The 10,673-nt window shown below is 66.0% G+C and overlaps 3 protein-coding genes across 4 annotated transcripts in view; all 3 read left to right on the top strand.

Annotated features, from left to right (window-relative positions):
• The window catches only part of LOC108494649 (calcium-binding protein 2-like), a 6,727-nt gene extending 6,626 nt beyond the window's left edge, over positions 1-101 (top strand). Inside the window, exon 5 of the mRNA XM_017809427.1 lies at positions 79-101. Within this exon, the coding sequence (XP_017664916.1) occupies positions 79-101 (23 nt within the window). The remainder of the gene's footprint in view (positions 1-78) is intronic.
• A 362-nt stretch (positions 102-463) lies between these two features.
• Positions 464-1,348, top strand: CDK2AP2 (cyclin dependent kinase 2 associated protein 2). 2 transcript variants are annotated; one of them, XM_017809811.1, is made up of 4 exons: positions 464-584; positions 708-808; positions 901-1,033; positions 1,157-1,348. In XM_017809811.1, exons 1-4 carry the CDS (start codon positions 479-481, stop codon positions 1,222-1,224), a joined length of 408 nt encoding a protein of 135 aa, XP_017665300.1. In that variant the 5' UTR covers positions 464-478; the 3' UTR covers positions 1,225-1,348. The 2 variants fall into 2 exon arrangements, with proteins under 2 accessions (XP_017665300.1, XP_017665301.1); XM_017809812.1 differs by having other exon boundaries at positions 464-569; positions 1,157-1,347.
• A 457-nt stretch (positions 1,349-1,805) lies between these two features.
• The window catches only part of PITPNM1 (phosphatidylinositol transfer protein membrane associated 1), a 10,466-nt gene continuing 1,598 nt past the window's right edge, over positions 1,806-10,673 (top strand). Inside the window, exons 1-20 of the mRNA XM_017809425.1 lie at positions 1,806-2,201; positions 2,865-3,079; positions 3,147-3,268; positions 5,455-5,679; positions 5,770-6,084; positions 6,499-6,594; positions 6,703-6,810; positions 6,920-6,981; positions 7,061-7,305; positions 7,573-7,762; positions 7,866-7,973; positions 8,067-8,209; positions 8,445-8,623; positions 8,966-9,136; positions 9,335-9,484; positions 9,569-9,717; positions 9,791-9,901; positions 10,033-10,149; positions 10,348-10,496; positions 10,600-10,667. Coding sequence (XP_017664914.1) covers positions 2,124-2,201; positions 2,865-3,079; positions 3,147-3,268; positions 5,455-5,679; positions 5,770-6,084; positions 6,499-6,594; positions 6,703-6,810; positions 6,920-6,981; positions 7,061-7,305; positions 7,573-7,762; positions 7,866-7,973; positions 8,067-8,209; positions 8,445-8,623; positions 8,966-9,136; positions 9,335-9,484; positions 9,569-9,717; positions 9,791-9,901; positions 10,033-10,149; positions 10,348-10,496; positions 10,600-10,667 — 3,001 coding nt within the window. The 5' untranslated portion in view covers positions 1,806-2,123. The remainder of the gene's footprint in view (positions 2,202-2,864; positions 3,080-3,146; positions 3,269-5,454; positions 5,680-5,769; positions 6,085-6,498; positions 6,595-6,702; positions 6,811-6,919; positions 6,982-7,060; positions 7,306-7,572; positions 7,763-7,865; positions 7,974-8,066; positions 8,210-8,444; positions 8,624-8,965; positions 9,137-9,334; positions 9,485-9,568; positions 9,718-9,790; positions 9,902-10,032; positions 10,150-10,347; positions 10,497-10,599; positions 10,668-10,673) is intronic.

The raw sequence follows: 10,673 nt of genomic DNA, 5'->3' as shown, positions 1-10,673 counted from the left end.
CGGGGTTCCCCCTGGGATCAGGGCTGGGGTTCACTCCCGGGGTTCACTCCCAGGGTCCGCTCCCGGTTCCCCCCCCAGGGGCGGTGCCGCCGGTCACGTGACCGGGAGGGGGGCGGGGCCGACGCCCGGGCGTCTCCAAGGTGACGGGCGGGCGGGCGCGCGCGCGAGCGGCGGGCGCGGCGACGTCAGGGCGCGTGACGGGCGACGCGCGTGCGTCATCACCGCGAGCGGCGGCGGTGGCGGCGGGGGAAGAGCCCCGGGAGAGCCCCGGGTCGGGCCGGGCCAGCGCAGCGCCACCGGGAACCGGGGCCGCCGCGCTCCGCTCCGGTCCCCGGCGTCCCGCCGGGCCGAGCGGGGCCGAGCTGAGCTGAAGAGAGGCGGACAGCGGCGCTACCACCGGCGGGGCGAGCGCGGGGGCCGCACGCCGACCCCCGCCGGGGGGCTCCAGGCACCCGGGAGCGGCGGGCGGCCGTCGGGGATGTCCTACAAGCCCATCGCTCCCGCCCCCGCCACCCCCGGAGCCGCCAGCGCCAGCCCCGCCCCGCCGGGGCCCGGGGCGCCGTCCGCCGGTGAGAGACCCCCCGGTAACCGCGGGGGGTTGGGGGCGACCGGTGCCTCCGGGGGGCACCGGGGAAGGGCGGGGCGGAGGCGCGGGGCGGGGGGTGCCGGGGCAGGGGGCTGCGGCCGTGACCCTCCGTCTCCTGCAGCCACGAGTGTCCCGTCGCCCTCCGGCTCCGTGCCCGGCGCCGCCGCCCCTTTCCGGCCGCTCTTCAATGACTTCGGGCCGCCGTCCATGGGTTACGTGCAGGTGAGGCGCGGGGCCGAGGGCGGCGGGGCCGGGGGCGGCGGCGGGGGCGGCCCCCAGCGCCACCGTGCCTCCGTGTGCCCCCGTTCCCGCAGGCCATGAAGCCCCCCGGGGCGCAGGGCTCGCAGAGCACCTACACCGACCTGCTCTCGGTCATCGAGGAGATGGGCAAGGAGATCCGGCCCACCTACGCCGGCAGCAAGAGCGCCATGGAGCGGCTGAAGCGGGGTACGGGCGGCGGCGGTGGAGGGACCGGGCGGCCCTCGGGGCTGCGCCCCCGCGGGGCTTCCCCAGCCCCGCTGCGGGGGGACCGGAGGGTGATGTGCGGTGTCCCTGTGCTTCTCCCCGCAGGGATCATCCACGCCCGGGCGCTGGTCAGGGAGTGCCTGGCAGAGACAGAGCGAAACGCCCGCACGTAACGGCAGCTGCCGCCCGGGACCCCCCGGGACCCCCGGTGGCGGCGCGGGGGGGGCCGCCGTGCTGCCCGCGCCCCCCCCTCCCCGCGATCTCCGCTCTTTATAAATGCCTGTTTTTATAAATAAAGGACAATGTTGGGACTTGGACTCGGTGTGTCCCCCTTCGGGGGGGGTTCGCGGTGGGGACACGGGGTGGAGGTGGGGAGGGGACGGGTCGTCGGGAGAGGGTTTGGAGCCGCGCCGGGTGGGTATCCCGGAGCTCAAAGGCGCGGGAATGCTTAAAGCTCTGTTTTATATCTTAAAAAGTGGCTTTTTTTAATAAAAGCTCCCTTTTTTTCCGGACGCGGTGTGTGGGGGGGGGCGGCTGTGCCGGTGCACGCGGAGCACCCGTGAACGGCTCTCGCCGCCTCCCGCTGTCTGACGTCACGGGGCCCCCCCTCCCTGCCTACGTCACGGGCGTTGCCGTGGGAACGGGCTGTGATGTCACGATCCGAGGGACCGGTGCGGAGCGGCGCAGGTTCGGCGGGGCCGCGGCCGGGGGCGGCGGGGCCGGGGGTGGGCACCGGGCTGGGGGGGGGGTTGCCATGGCAACGGGGAGGGCGCCCGAGCCGGGCCGAAGCCGAGCCGAGCGGTGCCGAAGTGAGCCGAACCCGGACCCGAGCGGTGCCGAACTGAGCCGAACCCGCGGCCGAACCCGGGCCCGAGCGGTTCCGAAGCAGTGCCGAACCGGCCCGAGCGGTTCCCAAGCGGTGCTGAAGCGGTGCTGAGCCGGCCCGAGCTGTGCCGAGCGGTTCCGAAGTGGTTCCGAACCGGCCCGAGCGGTTCCGAAGCGGTGCCGAACCGGCCCTGTGTAACGGGAGCCCTCTCAGGCGCTGCCCCCGCCGCCCCCCGCCGCCGCCGCCATGCTGATCAAGGAGTACCACATCCTGCTGCCCATGAGCCTGGAGGAGTACCAGGTGGCACAGCTCTACATGATCCAGGTGGGCTGCGGGGCTGAGCATGAGGCGCTGCAGGGCGGGGGCTGAGGGCGGAGACTGGGGGGGCTGCACGGGGTGCAAGGGGCTGAGCATGGGGGGCTGTGGGGCTGAGCATGGGGGGTTGTGAGGGTGTGGGGGGCTCTGGGGCTGAGCATGGGTGGGCAAGGGGCTGAGAGACTGAGTGTGGGGAACTGGGGGGATCGGGAGTCGGTGGGGCCGAGCCTGGGGAGCTGGAGGCTGAGACTGAGGGGATGCAGGGGGCTGGGAGAGGCTGGAGGTGGTAGTCTGGGGGGCGCAGGGGGCTGTGTGGGAGCGTGAAGGGTGCAGGGGCTGAGCCTGGGGGTGCACAGGGGGTTTTGAGACTGAGCGTGGGGAGCTGCAGGGTGCAGGGGCTGAGAAGTTGAGCCTGAGGAACTGGGGGTGCAGGGGGACTGTAGGGCCGAGCACGAAGCCTAGAGGGCCACGGTGGGGCCCGAGGATGCTCCCAAGGGATTGGCAGGGTGCAGGGGTGTCAGTGGGATTCGGGTGAGTTTGGGGCTGCCGAGCCAAGGAGGGGGTCCTGGGAGCAGGTGGGCTGGCAGGGGCAGGAGCGTACGGGGACCCCGAGGGCCCATGAGGGTCTCAGGGTCCAGGGGGGCTGTGCCTAGCCGTTGTCTCTCCCCGCAGAAGAAGAGCCGGGAGGAGTCGAGCGGTGAGGGCAGCGGGGTGGAGATCCTGGCCAACCGGCCCTACAGCGACGGCCCCGGGGGCAGCGGGCAGTACACACACAAGATCTACCACGTCGGCTCCCACATACCCAGCTGGTTCCGGGCGCTGCTCCCCAAAGCCGCGCTCCAGGTGGAGGAGGAGTCCTGGAACGCTTATCCCTACACACGCACCAGGTGGGGGGGCGGCAGGGTGGGCTGCGGGGCTGGCCATGCCTCCGGACTCAGTGCTGTCCCCCTCCAGGTACACGTGTCCCTTCGTGGAGAAGTTTTCCATCGAGATAGAGACCTACTACCGGCCGGACGCAGGCCAGCAGACCAACGTCTTCAACCTGAGCGCGGCAGAGAAGAGGCAGAGGATTTTGGGTGAGTACGGATGGCTCGGACACCAGGCAGGTCTTATAGCTGCTGGAATTCCCATCTGGTGATCCTGGTATGGGGATGTGAGTGTGTGGTGGGGCCTGAGGAGCTCGGCTTCCCTGCTTAGCTTTGCTCTCTGTGCTAGCCCCCGTGTTCTGGGGACCCTGGAAGGGAAGAGCTCCCTGGATCCTGAGCTACCTGCAGCCCAGGCTCCATGCTCCCTGTGCCCCAGACTCCCTGCTCCATGCTCTCTGTGCCCTAGGCTCCCTGCTCCAAGCTCCCTGCCTGCTGCCTCTCAGCACTGCTGAATTAGATTCCACACTAAAGATATTTTCAGGGGCAGTTTTGTCCTCTGCCCCTTCCCTTGCCTCTATTCCTGTTTGTAGTCTCCCCTTCTCAGTGCCAGCCTGCTTCTCTCTTCTTCCACGTCCCAGCCCTGTTCTGGCACGGATTTGCCTTCCCAGTGTCTCTGGGTGTATGTGGGACCGCGCACTGGCCTCCTGCAGGGTGTTTTGGATCAGCTGGAGTGCGGGGAGCTGCAAAAATGTGTCCCCGTTTTCCCACCCCCTGCCCTGCTTCCCCTCTCCCCAGGGCTTTGCTCCAGATTGCTCTCCGGCTTCTTTCCGGGGGGAGGAACCAGCGGGCAGAGCCGGGGGCTTGGGGTGGGATTCCTCCCTCCCTGGCGGGTTCCTGTTCCTGGTGGTGTGGATGTGGTCGGTTCAGGCGCCGGAGCGCAGAGTGTGACGTGCTGCCTCTTAAAATGGAGGCCTAAAATAGGCACTCGGAGGAAATGATTCATCTGACCTATTTCTCTCCCCGGCTCTTGCAGCACTGGGGATGTCCGGCCGGGATACCGGCAGCTCGGCCCTGGGGGGAGGAATTCTGCCCCTGCCACTGCCGGGAAGCAAGTGGGGCCCAGCCGATGGCATCAGGGCATGACCCTGTGCCTGCTGCCTGCTGCCCATCCAGTGGGCATTCCACAAGGCAGGCGGCGTCTCCAGAGGCCGATGCCTCCCACAGGGAGCGGGGTTGGAGTGGGACCAGCCCCGACGTGGATCCCGCTGGGATTTTCTTTGCGCTGGTGTCCCGTAGCACCGACAGATTTAAACCCATCTCACGTTTCAAAGGGCGATGGAATAACACAGTCTGGGCGATCCGCAGGGATAACTGCTTCCTTGGCAGCTTTCTCTCAGTGGTAAAAGCAAAAAGAGTCAGATTGTGGTGGGAGTGACGCTGCCAGGAGCTGCCTGGGGACAGCAGGTCCTATCCCTGTTCCTTGCTGTTGCTATCCAAGATGCTTGGCATTGTGTCATGCCTTGCATCATTTTTGTGTATTCAGGGCACCTCTTCTTTCCTTTTTTTCCCCCTTTTTTCAGCCCAAGCTGGAGGAAGAGGCAGCCAGCACGTTGGGGACATCAAGGGGGGCAAATAAATGGAGGGTTTGGCATATCCCAGGAATGGAGAGAACGCTGCAGGACAGTCCTAGGAGCCAATGGGGTGCCCTGGGACCCTCCAGACTGGGATGGAGGGATCTGACCTGGAGACAGGGCTGAAAAAGCCAAATTTCAGGAGATTTTGTGCTGGGTTGAGCCCAAATGGCCCCCCATGGGCTATTGGATTGTGTTTTCCTGGTTGCTGTGCATGAGCCCCTCTCCAGGTTTGGGGAGGTCACGCACATGTGGGGGGAGGTTGCCCACATTTTGGGAGAGGCCGCTCCTGTCTGGGGATGGGAGTTGTTGCCATTCATCCCTTGGCTCTCCAGAGGCTCCTGTGTCATGTCGGGGGACCCCCGGGGTTTTTGGGGGGGCAGAGCTGGGAGCTGTGCTGAGCTGCCCAGAGGTGCTGTGGCTGCCCCATCCCTGGAAGTGTCCAAGGCCACGTTGGACAGGGCTTGGGGCAACCTGAGCTAGTGGAAAGTGTCCCTGCCCATGGCAGGGGAGTGGAATGAGATGAGCTTTAAGCTCCCTTCAACCCAAATCATTCCAGGATTCCACGATTTTAGGTCTCCAGGATTTTAGGGTTCTAGGATAGAAAATGTTTGCTGCTGGCTGTGTTGGGCAGACAGCTTGTGGGAATAATTTGACTCGATTTTTGTCCGTTTTTCCTTTTTTTTTTTTCCATTTTTACTTTTTTTTTCCTACCTGTGCCCCCTCGCCGAGTGCTGCGAGGTGACGGGCGCTGTTCCCCCGCAGACACCATCGACATTGTGCGTGATCCCATCTCCCCGGGGGAATACAAGCCCGAGGAGGATCCCAAACTCTACCACTCCTCCAAGACGGGCCGGGGGCCGCTGGGGGATGACTGGCTGGAGGCGGCGGCGGCCGGCGGGCCCCTCATGTGCGCCTACAAGCTGTGCAAGGTGGAATTCCGCTACTGGGGGATGCAGTCCAAGATCGAGCAGTTCATCCACGATGTGGGTGAGTCCGGAGCCGGGAGCTGCCGGCGGGGGAATCTGGGGAGCCTTGGGGCCTCGCCAGCCTCGCTGCCCCCCTCTTTTCCCTCCTCAGGTCTGAGGAAGGTGATGCTGCGCGCCCACCGCCAAGCCTGGTGCTGGCAGGACGAGTGGACGGACCTGACGATGGAGGATATCCGGCAGCTGGAGGAGGAGACGGCGCGGATGCTGGCACAGAAGATGGCCAAGTGCGGCGAGGCCGAGGAGCCTCCCACGGCCGGCATCAGCCCCGAGGGGAGGCCGGAGACAGGGGGGCCCGGTGGGCAGGAGGGGGCCGAGCTGCAGGGCGGGACCGATGCCTCCTCTGATGATACCTTTGCCAAGCAGTGGTCCACCTCTTCCCGGTCCTCCTACTCTTCCCAGCATGGAGGTGAGAGACCAAGTCCTGCATGGATGGGATGGGGACCCCAACCCCCCAGGTGCTGCTGTTCTCCATAGGAGATCTGTCAGGGGACTCTCTTTTCCCTGGTTTGGGTCTCCTGAGGCGGGCTCTGGGTGTCCCAGGTCTGATCACAGGTCTCCTGAAGGGGCTCTGGGTGAGCCAGTGATGGCTCTGGGTGACCCAGGGATGGCCCAGGGTCTCCTGGGTGGGCTCTCAGTGACTCAGGGATGGCTCTGGGTGACACAGGGATGGATGTGTGTTACCTGGGCATGGTCTGGGTGATCCAGGGATGGCCCCAAATCTCCCTGGGTGGGTCTGGATGCAGAACCAGGCAGGAGCTGTGGGGCAGGAGCGAGGTCTCACTGTGGGGGTGTCTGTGTGCTGACCCCCTGCCGGTGGCAGGGGGCGTGTCTCCTCAGAGCCTGTCGGAGTGGCGGATGCAGAACATTGCCCGGGACTCCGAGAACAGCTCCGAAGAGGAATTTTTCGATGCCCATGGTACAGGCACTGGCTCGGGGTGGGCTGGATGGGGGACAGGGAAGTCTCAGAGTGGGGGTGCAGGCATGGGCAAGATCCCCCTGCCCACACCCCTCCCTGCCTTCACAGAGGACCTGTCTGACAGTGACGAAGTCTTTGCCAAGGAGATGACCAAGTGGAGCTCCAATGACTTCTTGGACACGCTGGAGCGACCGGCAGAGCTGGATGAGGCAATGGGTGAGCGCTGGGGGGGCTCTAGCCCCAAATCCTGGTGTGGGTGTCCTGGGAGGGGGCCGATTCCCACCTGGAGACCCCAACCAGGCTCACCGGGGCTGTGTGCTCGCAGGGGATGGAGCCAGTGCTGCCAAGGCAGACGGTGAAGGACTGGGAACGTCTGGCTTCCCCGAGGTGCGTGTCCCATGTCCCCTCCCTCAGGACCTGACCCCCGGCCGTGCCCCCCCTGACTTCAGCGCTCTCCTTCCTGCAGGGCGGCGCAGCGGAGAGCGCGGAGCAGATGTGCCGGATCCACGCGCTCTTCCTCATCCTGCACAGCGGGAACATCCTGGATCAGGGCGCGGGCGAGCCGGGCTCCAAGCAGGCGGATGTGCAGACGCTGGCGGCCACCTTCGACGCCGTCACCCGTGTCCACTTCCCCGAGGCGCTGGGACACGTGGCGCTGCGCCTGGTGCCCTGCCCGCCCATCTGCGCCGCGGCCTACACCCTCGTCTCCAAGTACGCATTCACGATGGGAGAGGGGGAGAACGGGGAGCTGATGGCCTCAGAGAGGGGACTTTGCTTCTCCTAAGAAGGCATCTAGGACGACGGGTGGGATAGGGGTAACCCCCGCTGTAGCATCCCAGGACAAACAAATATCATGGCATGGGGTGGGTTGGGACGGGGATTACTCCTGGTGCAGCATCCCGGGGTGAACAAGCACCGTGGGGTGGGACAGGGATGTTGGGACAGCCCCGTTCATCCCCTTCCTCGTGTCCCCCTCAGGCTCAGCCCCTACAGCCACGACAGGGACAGCCTGTCCAGCAGCCAGGACCACATCCCGCTGGCAGCGCTCCCGCTGCTGGCCACATCCTCAGGCACCTACCAGCATGCCGTGGGCACCGTCATCGCCCGTGCCAACCAGGCCTACGGAGCCTTCCTGCACTCCGGGGAGGGCGCCGGCTTCTGCGGCCAGGTGAGGGGGTATTTTGGGGGAAGCTTGGCTCCAGGGTCCGGCTGTGGCGCTGCACGGGGGGTTTGGGGGTGTCACACCACTCATGGGCGTGTGCCCTCCACAGGTGGTGCTGCTGGGGGACTGCGTGGGTGGCATCCTGGGGTTCGACGCGCTGTGCCAGAGCCGGGCGGGCTCCGGGGGCAGCCGGAACAGCAGCCGCCGTGGCAGCCTGGTGAGTGTCTGCACCCCAACACCCTCTGGGGAAGGTTCAGGGGTGCACTGGGGGCTACATGGGGGTCTGGGTGTTTGCTGCCTCTCCCCGCAGAGCACAGAGCCTGTCTCCCCGGAGCTGTGCGGTAGCAGAGACCCACTGGCCGATGGGACAGAGGGAGCAGCAGGATTGGGCCAGGCCAGCCCCGAGCTCCTGGGGGCACAGGGGGACAGCCACCAGCACAGCTCCTCGTCCAGGTGAACCCGAGGGGCATGGTTGACATCTTGATTAATTTTGTGCTTTATGGAAAGGGCAGAATTCCTGTCTGCTCCAGGCTGGGAAGAAGCATTTCATGGGGGCTGCCTGCCCTGGGAGGGTCTTGCTGGAGCTCCTCTGGGATAGTGGTGCCATGCCAGGCACAACTTTGCCCCTGAGTGGGTGGGAGCAGGACACTACCCTCCCTCCTCATGCCTACTGTCCCTGCTGTCCCAGCCTGCAGGCCAGCGAGGCCCCGCTGGAGGCAGAGGCACCCCGAAGCAGCACCGCGGTGCTGGATGGGGCGGAGGGTGCCAGCACCCGCCTTGAATTTAAGGTATCCGGCTTCTTCCTCTTTGGCTCCCCGCTGGGGCTGGTGCTCGCGCTGCGCAAGACCGTCATGCCTGCACTGGATGGTGAGGAGCCCTGCCAGCCCCCGTGCCAGCCCCTGACCCTCCCTGCGGGGACTTGAGTCCCTGAGTTGTGCTCCCTGCACAAGCCTGAGCCCCCCGAGACCTTCCTGAAGAGCCCTGCTTGGGTTTCAGCCCCCCACATGCCCAGGCCTGGCCGTGTGGGTGTTAGTGGTGGTGGGTTGCTAAGTGTCCCCGCTCTGTGCCAGCCCCAGCCCGTCCCCAGTGCCCCCAAATTTCCCTCCCTAGCCTTTCCTCTCGCTGTGTCCTGCTTTACCCCTCCTGGGTGCTTTGCTTCTGGTGCCCCCCAGCCCTCGTGGGCGCCCCTGACCCCGCTCTGTGCCGCAGTGGCCCAGCTGCATCCCGCCTGCGAGCAGATCTACAACCTGTTCCACGCCGCCGATCCCTGCGCCTCTCGCCTGGAGCCCCTCCTGGCCAAGGCCTTCCACGCTGTGCCCCCGCTCAGCGTGCCCCGCTATCAGAAGTACCCCCTGGGTGATGGCACCTCGTCCCTGCTGGGTGAGCAGGTCCCCACCGGTCTGGTCCCGGGCACCCCAGGGTCACATTGGGGTACCCAGAGCATCCACAGCCTGGCTGGTTGGGGGGAAAGGGATGTGCAAGCTCTTCTCGCCCCTCTGGGGCTCTGCTGGGGTGGGGTCCCGGGGTGGTGGGGTGTCCCTGGGAGCTCTGGGTGTGCTCACCCAGCTCTCTCTGCAGCGGAGGCCCTGCAGACACATTCTGCCCTGTTCCTGCCCAAAGTGGATGTGGCTGCCCCCCCTACTCCCACTGGCAGCTTTGGGGGCTTCTGGAGGGGCAATGAACCGGCAGAGCCCCCCACTCCTGCCAACACCAGCGAGGTTGTCAAAAGTAAGTGCCATTCCTGCCCTGTCCTTCCCATCCCATCCCATGGGATGAGGCACGGGAATGGCTTCATTCCAGCTGTCCCCACAGTCCTAGAGCGCTGGTGGGGCCCGAAGCGCATCGACTACTCGCTGTACTGCCCCGACGCCCTGACCGCCTTCCCCACCATCACCCTGCCCCACCTCTTCCACGCCAGCTACTGGGAGTCCTCCGACGTGGTGGCCTTCATCCTGCGCCAGGTACGGCGGGCGCAGTGGGGTGGGCGAGGAGCTGGGGCCCGTGGAGGCTGAGCTGGGGCCGTGCCATCGGCAGGTGATGGAGAAGGAGGGGCCACAGCCAGCAGAGAGTGAGGAGAGCTCCATCTACAGCCCCGCCATCCCTCGGGAGAAGTGGCAGCGCAAGCGCACCCAAGTGAAGATCCGAGTATGTGGCCTGTGGCCAGCAGGAGCCCACGCAGGGCATCCTGGGGTCATGCACCTGGGAGGGTTCTGGGACAGTCCCACAGCCCAGCGGTGTCCCTGTGTCACCCTGCTGAGCCCGCCGTGCCCCCACAGAACGTGACGGCCAACCACCGGGCCTGCGACGTGATCGTGTGCGAGGGCAAAGCGCAGGTCCTGAGCGGGCGCTTCATGTACGGACCCCTGGACGTGGTGACACTGACCGGGGAGAAGGTACTGCTGGGTCATGGTGCCACTGGGACCCCCTCAAATAGGGGGTGTCCAGGACGGGGCATGGGGCTGGTGTCAACCATGGCAGGGGGTGAATAGGAGCCTGCATGGGATGGGGGGAGAGGGTCGTAAGGACTCTCAAGTGGGGACACAGCAGGATGTTGGGGTTCAGCCTGTGCCCAGCCTGTTTCCCTCTCCCAGGTGGACATCTACATCATGACACAGCCGCTGTCAGGGAAGTGGCTGTACTATGGCACCGAGGTGACGAGCGGCAGCGGGCGCCTGACCTTCACCATCCCTCCAGACAAGGCTCTGGCCATCGGGATCTACCCCGTGCGCATGGTGGTCAGGTGAGGTGTCACCTCAGTTCCTCCTCCAGCCTTTTTGGCAGAGCTACACCTGCCCTTCTGACAGCGGAGGCCAAGGGCCAAGCCCCCACGTCTGCTGTTCCAGGGGGGATCACAGCTATGCTGAGGCGTACCTGACCGTGGTGGCCCGCGGCACCGAGTCCGTCGTGTTCAGCATCG

Source organism: Lepidothrix coronata, unplaced genomic scaffold (genome assembly GCF_001604755.1).
Source record: "Lepidothrix coronata isolate B3197 unplaced genomic scaffold, Lepidothrix_coronata-1.0 Scaffold27, whole genome shotgun sequence".
NCBI classification, from domain to species: Eukaryota; Metazoa; Chordata; class Aves; order Passeriformes; family Pipridae; genus Lepidothrix; species Lepidothrix coronata.
Note: the sequence above shows the minus strand (reverse complement) of the source record. Positions and strands in the feature narration are given on the sequence as shown.